The sequence below is a fragment of the Erythrolamprus reginae genome, chromosome 1 (assembly GCF_031021105.1).
Source record: "Erythrolamprus reginae isolate rEryReg1 chromosome 1, rEryReg1.hap1, whole genome shotgun sequence".
Taxonomy (NCBI): Eukaryota; Metazoa; Chordata; class Lepidosauria; order Squamata; family Dipsadidae; genus Erythrolamprus; species Erythrolamprus reginae.
In genome coordinates this window covers 45,721,446-45,738,298 of record NC_091950.1, presented here as the reverse complement: position 1 = coordinate 45,738,298, position 16,853 = coordinate 45,721,446, and the positions used below count along the sequence as shown (strand labels likewise).

At 37.8% G+C, this 16,853-nt stretch overlaps 1 protein-coding gene across 10 annotated transcripts in view; it reads right to left on the bottom strand.

Annotated features, from left to right (window-relative positions):
* The window catches only part of CEP170B (centrosomal protein 170B), a 100,898-nt gene that overhangs the window by 76,731 nt on the left and 7,314 nt on the right, over positions 1–16,853 (bottom strand). For 5 of the 10 annotated variants that reach the window (XM_070751418.1, XM_070751448.1, XM_070751391.1 and 2 more), the window contains exons 2-4: positions 15,461–15,597; positions 8,304–8,393; positions 488–566 (exon numbers count right to left, since the gene is read on the bottom strand). In XM_070751418.1, coding sequence (XP_070607519.1) covers positions 488–566; positions 8,304–8,393; positions 15,461–15,580 — 289 coding nt within the window. In that variant the 5' untranslated portion in view covers positions 15,581–15,597. Of the gene's footprint in view, positions 1–487; positions 567–8,303; positions 8,394–15,460; positions 15,602–16,853 lie in introns of all 10 variants that reach the window. The other 5 variants (XM_070751428.1, XM_070751374.1, XM_070751458.1 and 2 more) reach the window with 1 other exon arrangement.

The following is a 16,853-nucleotide window of genomic DNA, read 5'->3' as shown; positions in this document are numbered from 1 at the left end:
CTACAGCAATCAGTACATGACATCACACTTTACAATTGCATCACTTAGTGACATAAATGCTGATCCAATTACCATAGTTGTGAGGAATACCTATATGTTAACATCAAACAAATCATAGGTAACTTTGCATGAAGTATAAACGCTGCCATTGAATGAGACCATTCAAATCTGCCATAGGGAAATCCAGGGTCCCATCCTCTCAACAATTTTTATGTTGAGAAATAACCCAAGATAACCTACAGTTCATGGCTGAGTGGGACATAAGCCTGGATCTCCCCAGTTCTAATTTGATACCGGTCTAACTCTCAGAATGACAGCAACAAAAGAGCATAGATTTTCTTGAGCTCGTGCTGGTGATCTTCCAAGAAAATTGTAATTCATATAATCCAATTTATTAAAAAATAAGACAGTATTTTTCTTAAAATAATAAATCCTGAACCTTGACGATATGTGCACTTGTGCTTCTATGACACAGCCAAAAGGATATCATAGCCGAAACGAATCACATCATTCAGTTTTAGCGTGATGTACTTCTGATCAGGGATTCGTATGTCATTCACAAAGGTCTGTGGAAATTAAAACACAAAAAAATATCATTCAAGTGACATGTGAGGAAGAGGGCGTCAGTGTGAAGAAGTTTAGAGGAAACTGTCTTTAGGTTTACAAAATCTCTGTCTATCCTCTGCAGATCAACTGGTACTTCCTTCCTTCCCACATACAATACCCCATCATTTGGTGCTTGGTTGAACAGCCCCTTTCTTCTGTTACTGAAAACAGCTTCTGCAAAATACACTGATCAACTGCATTTTTAAAAAAACCAAACAAAAACAGGCAATTGCTTTTTGTTAACCATACAAACCAGTTTGACAGAGCAACTGAAGTAATACCACAATATTATTTTTACAAACCATAAAAAATCCCTTATTGCATTTTCTGGGCTAAACAGCAAGCCTTCTAAAACTTCAAAGGAACCAACTTCACAAACTTAACCTATATTTTTAAAAGCATTTAAAGGTCATAAAAGGTCTTTATAACAGATACAAATTTATAACAGGCTGGTTAGAAATATCCAGATAATGAAGACAGCAAAGAGAGTCCCAGAAAGGAACAGCTACTTGTCTTAATCCATTTGGACCAAGCATCTCTTCCTTAACCATTACTGAAATACTGAAAGTTCTTAAATTTATTCCAAAACAATTGCAAGAAGTAGATACTGCATGTCATGGTATATCTCAAAGCCAGAGAGACTTAAGTAAGATAAATGTGTTTGTCTGTCTGTCTGTCTGTCTGTCTGTCTGTCTGTCTGTCTGTCTGTCTGTCTGTCTGTCTGTTTTGTCATGTACGTATTGGTGATATACAAAGATATAATATTTATATACATAATACTAGTAAAAGAGAAACATTAGGACAGGGGATGGAAGGCACTCTGGTGCACTTATGCATGCCCCTTATTGACCTCTTAGGAATCGGTCAACAGTGGATAGTCTAAGGATAAAGTTTTGGGGGTTAAATGATGATACTACAGAGTCTGGTAGTGAGTTCCATGCATCAACAACTCGGTTACTAAAATCATATTTCCTGCAGTCAAGTTTAGAGCAGTTTACTTTAAGTTTGTATCTGTTGTGTGCTCGTGTGTTGTTGTGGTTGAAGCTGAAATAGTCGTTGATAGGAAGAACTGTCTTCATGCAGAATTGCATTTGACCAAAGATTTCTCCCATGAAGTAAGGTAACATGTTACTCCAGGCGACATGCGGTGTTTTTTTAATTGACTCCCTCTGTGTCCACAATTGCTAAAAACTGATGACACGGTTTCTTTCCACTTTTAGAGAGGAAACATATTAAAAACAAGTAATAAACATATTAAAAACAAGTAATAAACATTACTTTTTTAAAAAGTTTAATTTTATTCAGAAAATAAAAAGCTGCTCAGCTTTGGTTTGTGAGATGAGTGGCACAAAAACCTTATTTTTCGGACTATAATACACACCTATGTATAAAATGCACCAAGATTTCAAAGAGTTAATAAAGGGGGGGAAAGGTTTTGTCCTCCCGGCCCCAGTAGCACTCTGCAAACCTCCAAAGCCTTCTGTGCACCCCGTTTTTCACCCATTTTTTGCAAAAATGGGGTGGGCAGAGGGTTTGGGAGGCCTGCAGAAAGCTCCTGGGGCCTGGGGGACTACAAAAATGCTCTCATTTTTGCAAAAAAGGGCCCATTTTTCTCCCATTTTTTCACAAAAAGGGGATGTTTTTGCCTTCCCTCACCCCCAGGAGCACACTACAGACCTCCCCAACCCTCTGCCCATCCCATTTTTGTGAAAAACGGGCCCATCTTTTGCAAAAATGGGAATTTGAATTTATTTGACCTAATCCCATAGGACTCAGGAAGAGGGACAGGGCTTCAGGAGGCCAAAAATGGCTATATTCAGTGTATAAAATGCACTGATATTTATGCCTCTTTGAGGGGGGTGAGGTGTGTCTTATACTCAGAAAAATACAGTAGTTATAAATAAACGTGGACGTGGTGAAGGTGCTGAGGTGTCTCCCAGGGGCCACTGCCAGCAGGGACATGAGGAGGATTACAAACATTGTCAAGGCTGTGAGTAAAGGTAATAACATTGATGTGGTGGTGCATCTTGGCACAAATGATTTGTCCCAGAGAAATGTCAATGTAGTAAAAAGAGATTTTCAATGTCTAAGTGTGGAGCTGGGTAAAATAGCAGATTCAGTGACTTTCTCAGAGGTGTTACCGGTTTGTGGCCAAGAGGATAAAACAACGTGTATCATAGAGTTTAATGTGTGGTTAAAGCAGTGGTGTAAAGCTGAAGGTTTTGGCTATGTAAGTCATGATGTCAGTAGGTGGTCTAATAGGGAGTTGTTTAAGAGGGATGGTTTGCATCCATCATACAGAGGTACCCAGGTACTCGGTGAGGAATTCAGAACTTTTTTGGACAGGCATTTAAACTAGGTAAAGGGGACAGAGATGTAACTGATGTGGGTGATTTCTGTCCCCGACCAATGAGGATAAAGCAGTTTTTGGAAGCTTATGAAAAGGGAGCTGCAAATAAAATAGATGTAGTTGTTGATGATAAGGGGCAAACTAATAATGAAAATAATGTTCTTCGTGTAATGTGTACGAATGCTCGAAGCTTGAGCAACAAGCTCTGTGAATTAATGGCCATAATATCTAGAGATAATTTGGACCTGGTTGCCATAACTGAGACATGGTTTAAGGATTCTAATGAATGGGAAATATCCATACCAGGATATACACTGTATAGGAAGGATAGAATAGAGAGAAGGGGAGGTGGAGTAGCCATTTATGTTAAAGAAACTCTAAAAACAACACTTATTCAAAATACATGTCAAGATCTAGAGACCCTCTGGATTTGCATGCAAAATAAAGACGGTTCTGTCATTAGAATTGGGGTGATCTATAGGCCTCCAGGGCAATCTGAGGAATATGACAACAAGATGGTGGATGAAATTACCCAAATGGCAGTAAAGGGAGATATTGTGGTTATGGGTGATTTCAACATGCCTGATGTTGACTGGAATATCCCCAGTGCCCTTACATGCAAAAGTAAGAATATAGTAGAGGCCTTTACAGGAGCAGCTCTGGCACAGCTGGTTAAGACACCAACTAGAGGGGAGAATATTCTAGATTTAGTTTTTACAAATGGGAATTGGGTTTCAGATGTCAAGGTGGGAGAAAATTTAGGTTGCAGTGACCATCTATGTTTGTGGTTTGATGTAAAAACTCATTGTGAGCAATCCTATAATGCAACCAAAGTATTGGATTTCAGAAAAACAAATTTTAATGCAATGGGGGAATATTTAGATAATGAATTAAAGGGGAGGGATAAAATGGCAGGAGCGAGCACCCAGTGGACTGTATTTAAAAAGGCCATCTTAAAAGCCACTGGACTGTATGTAAGACAAATAACTAAAGGTAAAAGGAAGAAGAAACCGCTATGGTTTAGCAATGATGTAAGGACTATAGTCAATGAAAAAAAGGCTGCCTATAGGAGGTATAAAGAGTCTGGAAGTATAGCTGATAGGGAGGTGTATAAAATGAGACAGAAGGAGGCGAAACAGATAATATATGCTGCTAAAGCCTCAAAAGAGGAAGAAATTGCCAAATCTCTAAAGAAGGGAGATAAAACCTTCTTCAGATATATTAGTGATAAGAAGAAGAAAAACTGCGGCATCACGAAGCTTAGTACCGGGAAAAATACATGCATTAATGGGAATAAGGAGATCGCTGACCATTTCAATAGCTACTTCTGTTCAGTTTTCTCAAAAGACACCTTACAAAATAATACTATAGAGGGATATAGCATTGCTTCCAACTGTACGGATTCAGCTCCAGTGATCTTAGAAGCCGATGTCTTAGAAGAACTTGAACGATTAAAGATAAATAAGGCAATGGGTCCAGATGGCATCCACCCCAGAGTTCTTAAAGAACTCAGATCTGTCATTGCTACCCCCCTGACTGATTTGTTTAACCAATCCTTGTTAACAGGAGATGTTCCTGAGGATTGGAGAATGGCAAGTGTTGTGCCTATCCACAAGAAGGGCAGTAGAGAAGAAGCTGGTAACTACAGGCCAGTTAGCTTGACATCAGTTGTCGTTAAAATGATGGAGACTCTACTGAAAAAGAGGATAAATCAGCACCTAAAAAACAATAACTTATTGGACCCAAATCAGCATGGCTTTACTGAAGGCAAATCATGTCAGACTAATCTCATTGATTTCTTTGACTATGTCACAAAGGTGTTGGATGAAGGTGGTGCCGTGGATATTGCCTACCTGGACTTCAGCAAAGCCTTTGATACGGTTCCACATAAAGAGCTGATAGATAAATTAGTGAAGATTGGACTTAATCCCTGGATAGTTCAATGGATTTGCAGCTGGCTGAAGCATAGACACCAGAGGGTTGTTGTGAATGGCGAGTATTCTGAGCAGAGTCAGGTTACAAGCGGTGTGCCACAAGGGTCTGTTCTGGGTCCTATTCTTTTTAATATGTTTGTGAGTGACATAGGGGAAGGTCTGGTAGGGAAGGTTTGCCTATTTGCCGATGACTCTAAAGTGTGCAATAGGGTTGATATTCCTGGAGGCGTCGGCAATATGGTAAATGATTTAGCTTTACTAGATAAATGGTCAAAGCAATGGAAACAGTTTAATGTTTCCAAATGTAAAATAATGCACTTGGGGAAAAGGAATCCTCAATCTGACTATTGTATTGGCAGTTCTGTGTTAGCAAATACTTCAAAAGAAAAGGATTTAGGCGTAGTGATTTCTGACAGTCTCAAAATGGGTGAACAGTGCAGTCAGGCAGTAGGGAAAGCAAGTAGGATGCTTGGCTGCATAGCTAGAGGTATAACAAGCAGGAAGAGGGAGATTATGATCCCGCTATATAGAATGCTGGTGAGACCACATTTGGAATACTGTGTTCAGTTCTGGAGACCTCACCTACAAAAAGATATTGACAAAATTGAACGGGTCCAAAGACGGACTACAAGAATGGTGGAAGGTCTTAAGTATAAAACGTATCAGGAAAGACTTAATGAACTCAATCTGTATAGTCTGGAGGACAGAAGGAAAAGGGGGGACATGATCGAAACATTTAAATATGTTAAAGGGTTAAATAAGGTCCAGGAGGGAAGTGTTTTTAATAGGAAAGTGAACACAAGAACAAGGGGACACAATCTGAGGTTAGTTGGGGGAAAGATCAAAAGCAACATGAGAAAATATTATTTTACTGAAAGAGTAGTAGATCCTTGGAACAAACTTCCAGCAGACGTGGTAGATAAATCCACAGTAACTGAATTTAAACATGCCTGGGATAAACATATATCCATCCTAAGATAAAATACAGAAAATAGTATAAGGGCAGACTAGATGGACCATGGGGTCTTTTTCTGCCGTCAGACTTCTATGTTTCTATGTTTCTAAACAAGTCCTACCTGCAAGGATTTTTTTTTAAAAAAAATCTGTTAAAAGTCTTACCTTGAGTGCAACACATCTATGACCACTCTGTATCACTTCCCATCTACTGTACCCCTCATCATACCCCCATTTTAACTAAACTTTATTACTGTCAAAGTCAAGCATATAGTCCTGAGTTCTAAAATACTGCCCATCTCAGTTTTAACAGTTGAAACAGTTCAACAGCTTAAAACCTTGAGCCTACTGAGATTCAATCTGCCAAACTGCTGGCAGCTGGTGATCAGCAGAAGTAGCTTGCAGTACTGCACTCTAAGCAATGCACTACTGAAGCTCTTACTGACCTTAAAAAAGGTTAATGTAATCTAAGAAATCTTCTCCAAAGTGAAGGGGAGGAAAGGGGAGAAACCCCCCCTGAAAAGCTTAATGCAACCGTGTTTTCAACTCTGAGGCTCTTGCTCACTAAAGTTTTTCACACTGAACTTTGAAGCTCTTAATAGTCCTCCCCCATTATGGTATTATTCTTGACTGCTAGCTGCCTCATGCAAAAAGGGCATAATTCCAACGATAATCCTCTTGTACCTATCCACTAATGAACATGCAATAAAGGAGGCAGATAAATGATTGTTGAAATATCTAAATAATGATTTTATGTTACTAGTTTTATATAAAAATGAAGCTGTAAAAGTTAGTCTTTTTTAAAAAATCAAGTTTTAGTGTTGCTCTTATTGCCACTCTGAAGTTTATCCTAAACAGCAAAAAGCGCAAACAAGGACAAAGTTAATATTTAAACACATTTCATATGAGCCATTTATCTCATACCCTACTCTGAATTCAATACCTGTATTTCAAGTACACAAATTCACAAAATATCTCTTCCCTAACTCCAGATTCAGTACTCCAGACTGAACAGCCACATTCTTTAACAAGGAGTAATAAATTCATGTGAGCAATTCTGTGTCAGCTTCCTATTAATAGCAGTATCTCGTAGTGCTTGTGTTATCAGAACAATGTGTAGTTTTTCCTAAAACAGCACATTTCTCCTGGTAGATACCCACATTTAGTCAAACCTCAAATTTTCTAGTTTTTAATTTTTAGGTAAAATCACTCTTACTCATCATTGGAAATCATCCAATACATCAGTGATATTATTTATCTGCTATAACAAGCATTCCCAAGCTGTTACCTTCCAACTATGCTATAATTAAACTCTCCAAATTCTTGAATGGCTTGGTTTGTACGTAATGCTAAGCCATAATCAATGGACCTAATAATCATGCTAAGTTACAAACAAGCTAGGTGTACAAATGTGAGTTTGACTCAAAAAAGGAGATAAATGTCAAACTATTACAGGAAAATTCATCTGAGTCTTGAGAAACTAGAAAGTGTTAAAAAGAAATGCAAACAATTTTGATTTGATTGTGTAAGCTGGTATATTAAAGGAGAGAGGGCTTTCAGTTTCTGTAAAAATAGTCAAACTGCATTAAAGTGCATTTTAACATAATAATTCCTGTTTGCTGATCATGCCTACCTTGAAGGGTTAACACTGGGCAATGGCTTAACATTCTTAGGAACAAGCTATAACATCTCACATTGGTTTAAAAAACAATTGCAGCTCAGCCAGTTGGCAAAGGATAAAGATTGCCGAAAAAGAAACCTAAATTAGTCACAATAAGCTTTCCTATAAGTACAAATTTATATTAATCTACTGAAAGTACAGAAGATTGAGTTATTTGGATAGCACTGAATAACAATGTTTATTAAATACTTATTGCTTTCACACAACATAAAAATTCAAGCCAGTCATACTATATCTCAGAATAGTCTATGAACAGCTAATCTGAACTTGTGGCAAAACTAAGCATCAGCTCAATAAAGAAGCAGCTACATAAATCCTGAGATTTCACAAGATTTATCAAAATATTTAAAATATTTTCTTTTAGAGCCTATCCTATTAACTACAACTCCAGATGCTACTATTCTTCTTTTCATCTTTCCTGGCACCTATCTTTTCCCACTTATGACTATAACTATGTTGCTTGTATCTTTACAATTTGTATTGTTTTGTTTCCTAGTATGATTTGAATTGCTTATTAGTAACTATGACTATCATTAAGGGTTGTATCTTAAAATTCTTGATGAATGTATTTTATTTTTCTTTATGTACACTGAGAGCATATGCACCAAAGACAAATTCCTTGTGTGTCCAATAACACTAGGCCAATAAAGAATTCTATTCTATTCTGTTCCACTCCACTCCACTTCTGTAAACTGGAATTGAAAAGCCCACCCACAAAATTGAAGCCTGGATATGGTACATACATATATACCCTTTGGCACTCAGGTTTATCACTTACCCCATTTAAGCTTCCAAGATCCTTCACCCAATGCTCATCTTTTTCCTTGTCATAATTGATGACGGCATGCTGCTTATCCACACTGCGAGACTGGGAAGACCAACATTAAATTAGGAATTTATAAATCATAGATTGTTTCAATAGCTCCAATGATATCTCAAGAGAGATATTAACACAAAGGGAAATATATCTGTTTAACAGTACCTAACAGATTAGGACAATATTACTCAGTAGTACCCCCTCCATAAAAGTAAAATATCTTATAATACTTAATCTTGAGATTTACTTAATCAGATCTTACCCTTGGTGACCATATTTTCTTGGCTTGCCTACTAGCTATCTACTACCATGTAAAATGATGCTAATTGTCTGAATCATTTCACAAATCTGGAATGGAAAGAGAATTCCAAAGGCCATCACCCCCACCTTCCCCTTGTCCACAGAAAGCATTCAGTAATGTGAGTCTCCCTGCCACTAACACACCACCTACTAAGCAATACCATTCAGCACAAACATACCTCAGTTGAATCTGCATATGGTTAAATTAAAATGGATATTTATGTTGTGGCACTCAACATGACCCAGTCTACTTTTAAAGCCACACAGTAATGTGTTTCTATTTTCTTTGTGATTGGTGCTTAACGTAAATAGTGTTAGGATTTAGTAAGATATGAGAACATCACTAGTGATGTTCTCTATAAGGTAGACCAATACAACATTAAAAAGCAGAGTCCATCTTTTTGAGAAAAATTCAGGCTTCAGAATACATGCTTATATATACTGTATTTTCCTCTTTTCTAAATTGTGTATGCCTGCATTTATTGCTTCTAAATTTCAAAAAGTAAGCATTTATACCAGCTATTTCTTTACAACCAGTTCAAAATTCCAAATATTATGGAGAGAAAGAGAAAGAGAGTCCAAGTTCTAGAAATATGTGATACATTCCCTCTACAAGTAGAAGTAGTACTGCACTGCGCAACAATAAAAAAAGCAAAAGAACAGTAAAGGAATGAAAGAAATTTTGTTAATGACAAGTTTGATCTTGTTTTCCCAAGAAAACACGCAGGGAATTTTAAAAGTTTTATTCTTTTGTTCACTGTGTGGACTTATGTAATCTTCAATAATTCCCAGTGGCTTACAACAAGCTAAAACATCCACAGAAAATTATAAAGGAACATTAAATAACTTTCCCAGTAAAAATGCAACAGCATAATCACATACTGAAGCAAAAAGAGAAAACACTCCAATTAAAGAGAGAAAGATAGATTGTTTCCTAAACTAGGTTATTTTAAAGAACACAGCAAACAGCAATCCTGCATGACTTTTGCAGATTAATTCTGAATGGAGAAAACAGTCCTTCAGGAACCTAGCACCCTCCTATGGCTAAAATCAGAACACTGCACCACTAATATGTAGCAATCCCACCCTCAGATACCAAAGGCCACAGTCCCAGCTATCCTGTTTTTCAGCAAAGTGAAATTACCTTAGTCTAACAGGATTTATCCTGTTACCTCCGAAAGAAAAACGTTACAGGCCAATCCAGTTGCTTTTACGGATAGAAGCTGAAAAACTGGTTTCAAATTTGTCAATGGAGCATTTTTGTACCATTAGTTCTGCTCCCTGCATTAGGAAAAGGGAGTTTATACTATACCATTCAAGCAAGAGAAATCAGCATCTTAGAAGTTGCTGAGGTGCAAATTACTCAAGGAGGAAGTCCAGGAAAATAGCCAATGTCACTTCTCTTCAGGTATTTTCAGATTTCCTATTCAGCTACATTCCATCCTTCCTAACTTCGGTTCCTAATCTTTCACCAGAATGTCAGATGGGAAGAATTTTACTAAGAGGACAGCAATAAGGCTTTCAATTACTCTAACTTTTTGTTGCTTCATCACTAAAAGAGGATGAAAAGTAATGCTTTGTCAGCTGATTTAGCAGAAAAACAAAAGGCCGCAGAGGTTATTTTAATGTCTAAAAGGAGTGTGTTCCATAGTGAAGTACATACATATTTAAAATACAGTGGTACTTCTACTTAAGAACTTAATTCGTTCCATGACCAGGTTCTTAAGTAGAAAGGTTTGCAAGTAGAAGCAATTTTTCCCATGGGAATCAATGTAAAAGCAAATAATGGGTGCAAACCCATTAGGAAAGAAATAAAAGCTCGGAATTTGGGTAGGACAAGGAGGAAGAAGAAGAGGAAGTCCTCAGAGAGGGGCAGCATACAAATCTAATAAATTATTATTATTATTATTATTATTATTATTATTATTATTATTATGACTGTCACTGCCGAAGGAAGAAGGTGAGGGGAAGGGAATCAAAAATATCCAAAACTTTAAGGCTTAAAAAAAAAAGAGGGACTCTGAGGAGGCAATGAGGAGCACGCGCCTCCCATACACCCGGCGCGAGGCTGCCTCCCATACACTGCGCCAGAGAGAGAACCCCAGGGGGAATGGCAGGAAACTGGCCGGGCCTTCGTGCTGCTCTCAAATTTCCTGGGAAATTTTTCTGGGCTCGGGTTCTTAAGTAGAAAATGGTTCTTACGAAGAAGCAAAAAAATCTTGAACACCCAGTTCTTATCTAGAAAAGTTCTTAAGTAGAGGTACCAAAGTACCAGTAACTTGAAAATGAACACCATTCTCCTGAATAAATCAATCACTTTCTAATTAGATTTATTCAGGAAAATGGTGTTCTTCTTAAAAGAAATTGATTACCTCATCAGTATTACTGTGGGACGTGGAGCATTTTTCTGAATTAGAGGCAAAGATTACTCTTCTCAAAACAAGGCATTCACATATTAACATGGATGCAAAAAAGAAAAAAAGAAATGGAAGACTGGAGTGAGTCTCAGCACTTCTAAGAATCTGTGCAAAACCCCAAAACCATGCAGCTTCTATTCTAAGCTTTCCCTTCAAGAGACTAAATAAAACATGCCATGATTTATTGGCAAATTGTTCACATATAAAGCTTTCCTTTTCCTTTTTTCTGCCACAAAGGATATGTCCCATACCTAGATCTGATAACTACAAAATCAACCTTTTTCCTGAACTTCTTCCCTGTGTTTTGACAATTTTCTATATTTTGGATTTAACCATTCGCTGTTTGATAAATCACTGTCTCACAAGGAACTACTTTCCATAGTAACTTCAGCCCCCTGGGACTGTTCTGAATCACTATCTCTTTCGCCCTCGTCTCCTCTGTCATCTATTAACCTCTGTAACCCAGTATAAACTAAGGTCTCTATTTCTTTGTCTTCAGAATCTCACATTTCCTGAGGCTGACAAAGATCACTCACAACACTTACCGGCTTGCAAGTGCTTTCATGGTTACTCTCTGTGAAGAAGAATGTTTTCCAAGCCCTAAGTCAGGGGTCCCCAAACTTTTTACACAGGGGGCCAGTTTACTGTCCCTCAGACTGTTGGAGGGCCAGACTATTAAAAAAAAACTATGAACAAATCCCTATGCACACTGCACAAATCTTATTTAAAGTAAAAAAACAAAATGGGAACAAATACAATATTTAAAATAAAGAAGTAATTAAATAATTAAGTAATAAAGTAATTTATACTTCTTTATTAACAAGTAAATTTAAACTTAAATCAACAAACTCCCTCCATTTCTCCTTCCTTCCCTCCCTCCCTCCTTCCTCTCCATTTCTCTGTTCCCTCTCTCTTTTCTTCCTTCTCTCTCATTTGTTTCATTTTCCTCTCCCTCGTTTTCTCTCCATCATTTTCTCATTTTTCTCTTTTCTCTCTCTCTCACTCTTTCCATCTATCCCCCTTTCTCTCTTCCTCTCTATCTCTCCCTCTTTCTCTCTCTCTTTCTTTCTCTCACTCATTCTCTTTCTCTCTCCCTCTTTGTATCTCTCACTCTTTCTCTCTCCCTCTCTCTCTACCTCGCTCCTATCCTCCCCGCCCCTTGCCTCTGTACCGCCTCCTCGCTCAGCAGCAGACCGCGGTGAGTTGACATGAGATTTGGGAGCTTATTATATCTATTGATAAAATCTCGTGGGCTGCCGTGGGCCAGATAAATTGCCTCAGTTGGCCACATCCGGCCCCCGGGCCATGATTTGGGGACTGCTGCCCTAAGTCTTTGCAGGGCTTTTACCATTGCTCCACTTGCTCCAACTGTTTCTTTCCAGGTGGTAATGATGTTCCCAGCTCTTACTAGCTTGCAAGCTCTTTCATTGTTACTCTCTCTGAATAAAGTTTTTTTAAAGTAGTAACCAGGGAATAAAATAATGTGCTGAAGCTGACCAGACTAAGGACGCTAGCCAAATGAAAACCTGGTAAGCAGATTATTTTCCCAATTTTCCTCCCCTAAAACTAAGGTGCGTCTTATATTCCGGTGCATCTTATACTGTGAAAAATACAGTAATTGTTCATTCTACCTCTTAAAGTATTTGAGTATGTCCCATCACATATTTCTGCTAGTTTAACTAACAGAGGCCTACACTTTGCTACCCCGTGCACAAGAATTCAGATCAAAATTCCATGTCATTCAGTGGAACAAATATTTAAAACAGCAGCCAAGTATCCATTTGTGGAGTTGTTCTATTTCCTTCATAAACCTTTTCCTTCAGTGTTGGCTATTTAATGCAAGTTGGAATGCCTGAAGCACAGATCAAGCATGTGTCAACTCCACAAGTCCAGGAGCATTTCCAAATCTAAACACAGAATTCAGAGCAGACGTAGAAGTGAATTCCTGGCCAAAAAACTCCCAAAGCAACTGAGGTTTGTCCACAACTAGTTCAAACATAAAGCCATAACGAAGTTCCCATTTTTCAGTATATAATTATTTCATCCTTCTTAATCATAATGAGCAAGTTGAATATTTTCAAATTGTGAAATAGGGTCAGAAAGCTTATAGAAAGATTAGGAATAAATCACATTTAAAAGAACTTATTGTTCTATAAGTAAATATATACTGGCAAATAATTATTCGGTTCAGCTTACAATCTTTGTTTAAACCAACCTTTCCTAATCTTGGCAACTTTAGACGTATCGACTTCCAATTTCCAGAATTCCCAGTTGATACAAGTTAGCAGGATTGGGAAACACTAGTTTAAACCAAGTCAATTATTGCCCCATATTCTCAACAGTTCTTAAGAAGAAAGTGATGCCAAGTCTTAACATTTGGCCCAAGGACAAACCCTAGCAAGCTTCTAACACGCATATTCCCCTATTCATTAGGCACAGCCTTAAAGACAACTTGAGAAGCATTATGTTTGTTATTGCAACTAGGGAAACCAAAATTATTAGACAAAATGCAGTAAACCTTTTAAGATGAATTAAAATAAACTAATTTGAAGCTATCTGTTGTAATTTATATCTCACCTGTCCTCCTATAGAAATATGGTTAAGGTTGTTTCAATTGTTTTGGTTTACCATGGCAATAAACTATGGCTTGTTTTAAGCACTGTTCGTTGAAAAGCTAAAATGCTGGAATCACTATTACACTATCCAATAAACCATTTTTACAAGCAAGATATAATTCTTATTATTCAAAAAGTGAACTACTCATGCGGAAGAAGCCTAAAAGGCCATTAACTAGGTTTAAACAAGGTTCCAATTGCTCCCATTAAAAATGAAATTGTCCCGCTGTGGGGCATGGGCCCCACATTGGGAACCACTGGGTCAGACAATCGCTGGAACTGGGGAATTCTGGGAATGGAACCCCACAGCTTAAGGTCATAAAGTGGATTATCATATAACTGACTCAACATTACAACTTTTCCAGAGATCATTAAGTAAATCAGCAAAGTCAATAATTGAATTCAGTTATGGGGCATTTTTTCTGAAAACTGGAAGCAAATGCCGGTTTTCAGCAAAACCATAAATTGAAATCATGGGATACTGCAAACAGCCATAAATGCATAAACCATGAATTTTGGAACTAGATTATAAGTACCTTTTTGTGGGAAAGAGTGTTTCAAAACCGAATGATTGCTAAGCAACCAGTCATAAACTGAAGCCTGCCTGTATAGCAAAGGTGCCTATGGCTGGATCTAACCCTAACCCTAAGTCTAACCATTCCTGCTTCAAAACTGAATATGAATAATGGTGTGTTAAATAGGGTGAATGGAAGAGTCAGACAGAAGTGGCTCCAAAACAAGAGTTCTTTCTAAGGTAACTATTTACAACCAAGCAAAGGTTCTGTTTGACAGCCAGCCCTTTTATAGGGAGCTGGCAGACAGTCTAGCCCAGTGATGGCGAACCTATAGCACAGGTGCCACAGGTGGCACACAGAATCATATCTACTGGCACCCGAGCTATTGCATGCATGTTTGTGCTGGCCAGCTGATTTTTTTTGGCCTGCACAGAGGCTCTGGGAAGGCATTTTTAGCTTCCAAAGAGCCTCTGGGGGCATGGGGGGGGCGCTTTTACCCTCCCCTGGCTCCAGGGAAGCCTTTGGATCCTAGGGAGAGCGAAACACGAGTTTACTGGGCCCACCAGAAGTTGGGAAACAGGCTGTTTCCAGACTCCAGAAGTCTTCCAGGGGGCGGGGAAATATGTTTTTGCCCTCCACAGGCATTGAATTACGATAGCATGCACGCACACTCTTTCGGCACCCAAATTTAAAAAAAGGTTCACCATCACTGGTCTAGCCAATCAGCAGTCAGTATTTTTCCTCCAGAATGGAGGACCTGACTGAAACATATGTGCTTCAGTTTGAGAATACAGTGTTCCCTCGATTTTCATAGGTTCAAACTTCGCGAAAAGTCTATACCACGGTTTTTCAAAAATATTAATTAAAAAATACTTCGCAGTTTTTTCCCCTATACCACGGTTTTTCCTGCCTGATGACGTCATATGTCACTGCCAAACATTCGTCCGCCTTTAATAAATATATTTTTAAATAAACTTTAATAAATAAATATGGTGAGTAATAATCTAAGTGGTTGCTAAGGGAATGGGAAATCACAATTTAGGGGTTTAAAGTGTTAAGGGAAGGCTTGTGATACTGTTCATAGCCAAAAATAGTGTATTTATTTCCGCATCTCTACTTTGTGGAAATTCGACTTTCGCGGGCGGTCTCGTAACGCATCCCCCGCGAAAAGTGAGGGAACACTGTATAACGGTAAGTATTGTGGTTAGTTGAAATCCTGCTTTCATCATGAGAAGTAAAACTCTGCCCCGTTATGTAGAGAATGCACTTACATGGAGCATGAGTTCACAGTCTTCCCTGCCAACAAATATCATCTCTCGAGGTAGCCGATGGCGAATACCTGTCCCACTCACCAGGAACCATGATGTCGTGCTCATTTTGCTGTTTGGCATTTTAACTTTTCACCATCCTATCTGAGCAAAAGAGAAAATCTGGTTAGGTTTGTAATAATAATCTTTCTAGAAGTCCAATTAAAAATCCATCATGTTTATATTACAGAAGATAGACACTACGTGTGTCTATGTCCCATTACAATCACAATCAATGGTTGATATACGAGTGAAAGCTCACCAGAAGCCAAGCCTGGAAAAAAATGACCAATTGAGAAATTAATTTCTCAAACACATTACAGAGAGACAAGACAGTTTGTCTGTTGATTATTCTGATGTCTTAATAGAATATGTTTTTCAGTCCAATACAAAACAGTCAAGTATATCAGCAGAACAATGAATGAGGTTTTAAGAGAGAAGGAAAAGTTGTGCATCTCATACAAGATTCAGAGACAGAGCATAAAGAAGATATATACTATGCATTTAATTTTGAGGGGGGTTGGGCGCTGATGTTATACTTTAGGTAATGAAATATCTGCAAAAAAAGAATCATGCTCAGAGAGCACTAAAGACAACTCATTTCAACCCTGAGCTACAAATATTTTCCTTCAATGGTTCATTTATATTTTGTTAGCCATTTAAATTATCTGGCATTTACACAAACTGAAGGTTACACAACATGCTAAAGTACAAAACATATCTAGTATGCTGTGCAAATGTAACTGACATGGTTTAGCAAAGTGTATAAATTCAGCTTTGTAGTCAAGAGTGGTCCTTCAAAAACAATTGTGACTACTTAATCCCCATTTAAACTGATAATCCCGATTTATTCCTCTTTTAAAAGGCTATGGTTATAATTCAGGGTTTGCTTTTAACTCATTACTCTTGGAGGAGGAAAAATGTCTGTGTTTATTTATTTGATCAATCCTAATCAATTCATTAAATTTACATTTACTTCAGGAGTTCAAGGTGTTGGTTATCACCTATAAAGCCCTACAGAGGGCTTTACCAGAGTCTTCAGAGAGGGACGGCATAGAAATCCAATTTTTTAAAAATTATTTTTATTTTTATTTTTATTTTTATTTTTATTTTTATTATTATAGAAACATAGAAACATAGAAGACTGACGGCAGAAAAAGACCTCATGGTCCATCTAGTCTGCCCTTATACTATTTCCTGTATTTTATCTTACAATGGATATATGTTTATCCCAGGCATGTTTAAATTCGGTTACTGTGGATTTACCAACCACGTCTGCTGGAAGTTTGTTCCAAGGATCTACTACTCTTTCAGTAAAATAATATTTTCTCATGTTGCCTTTGATCTTTCCCCCAAC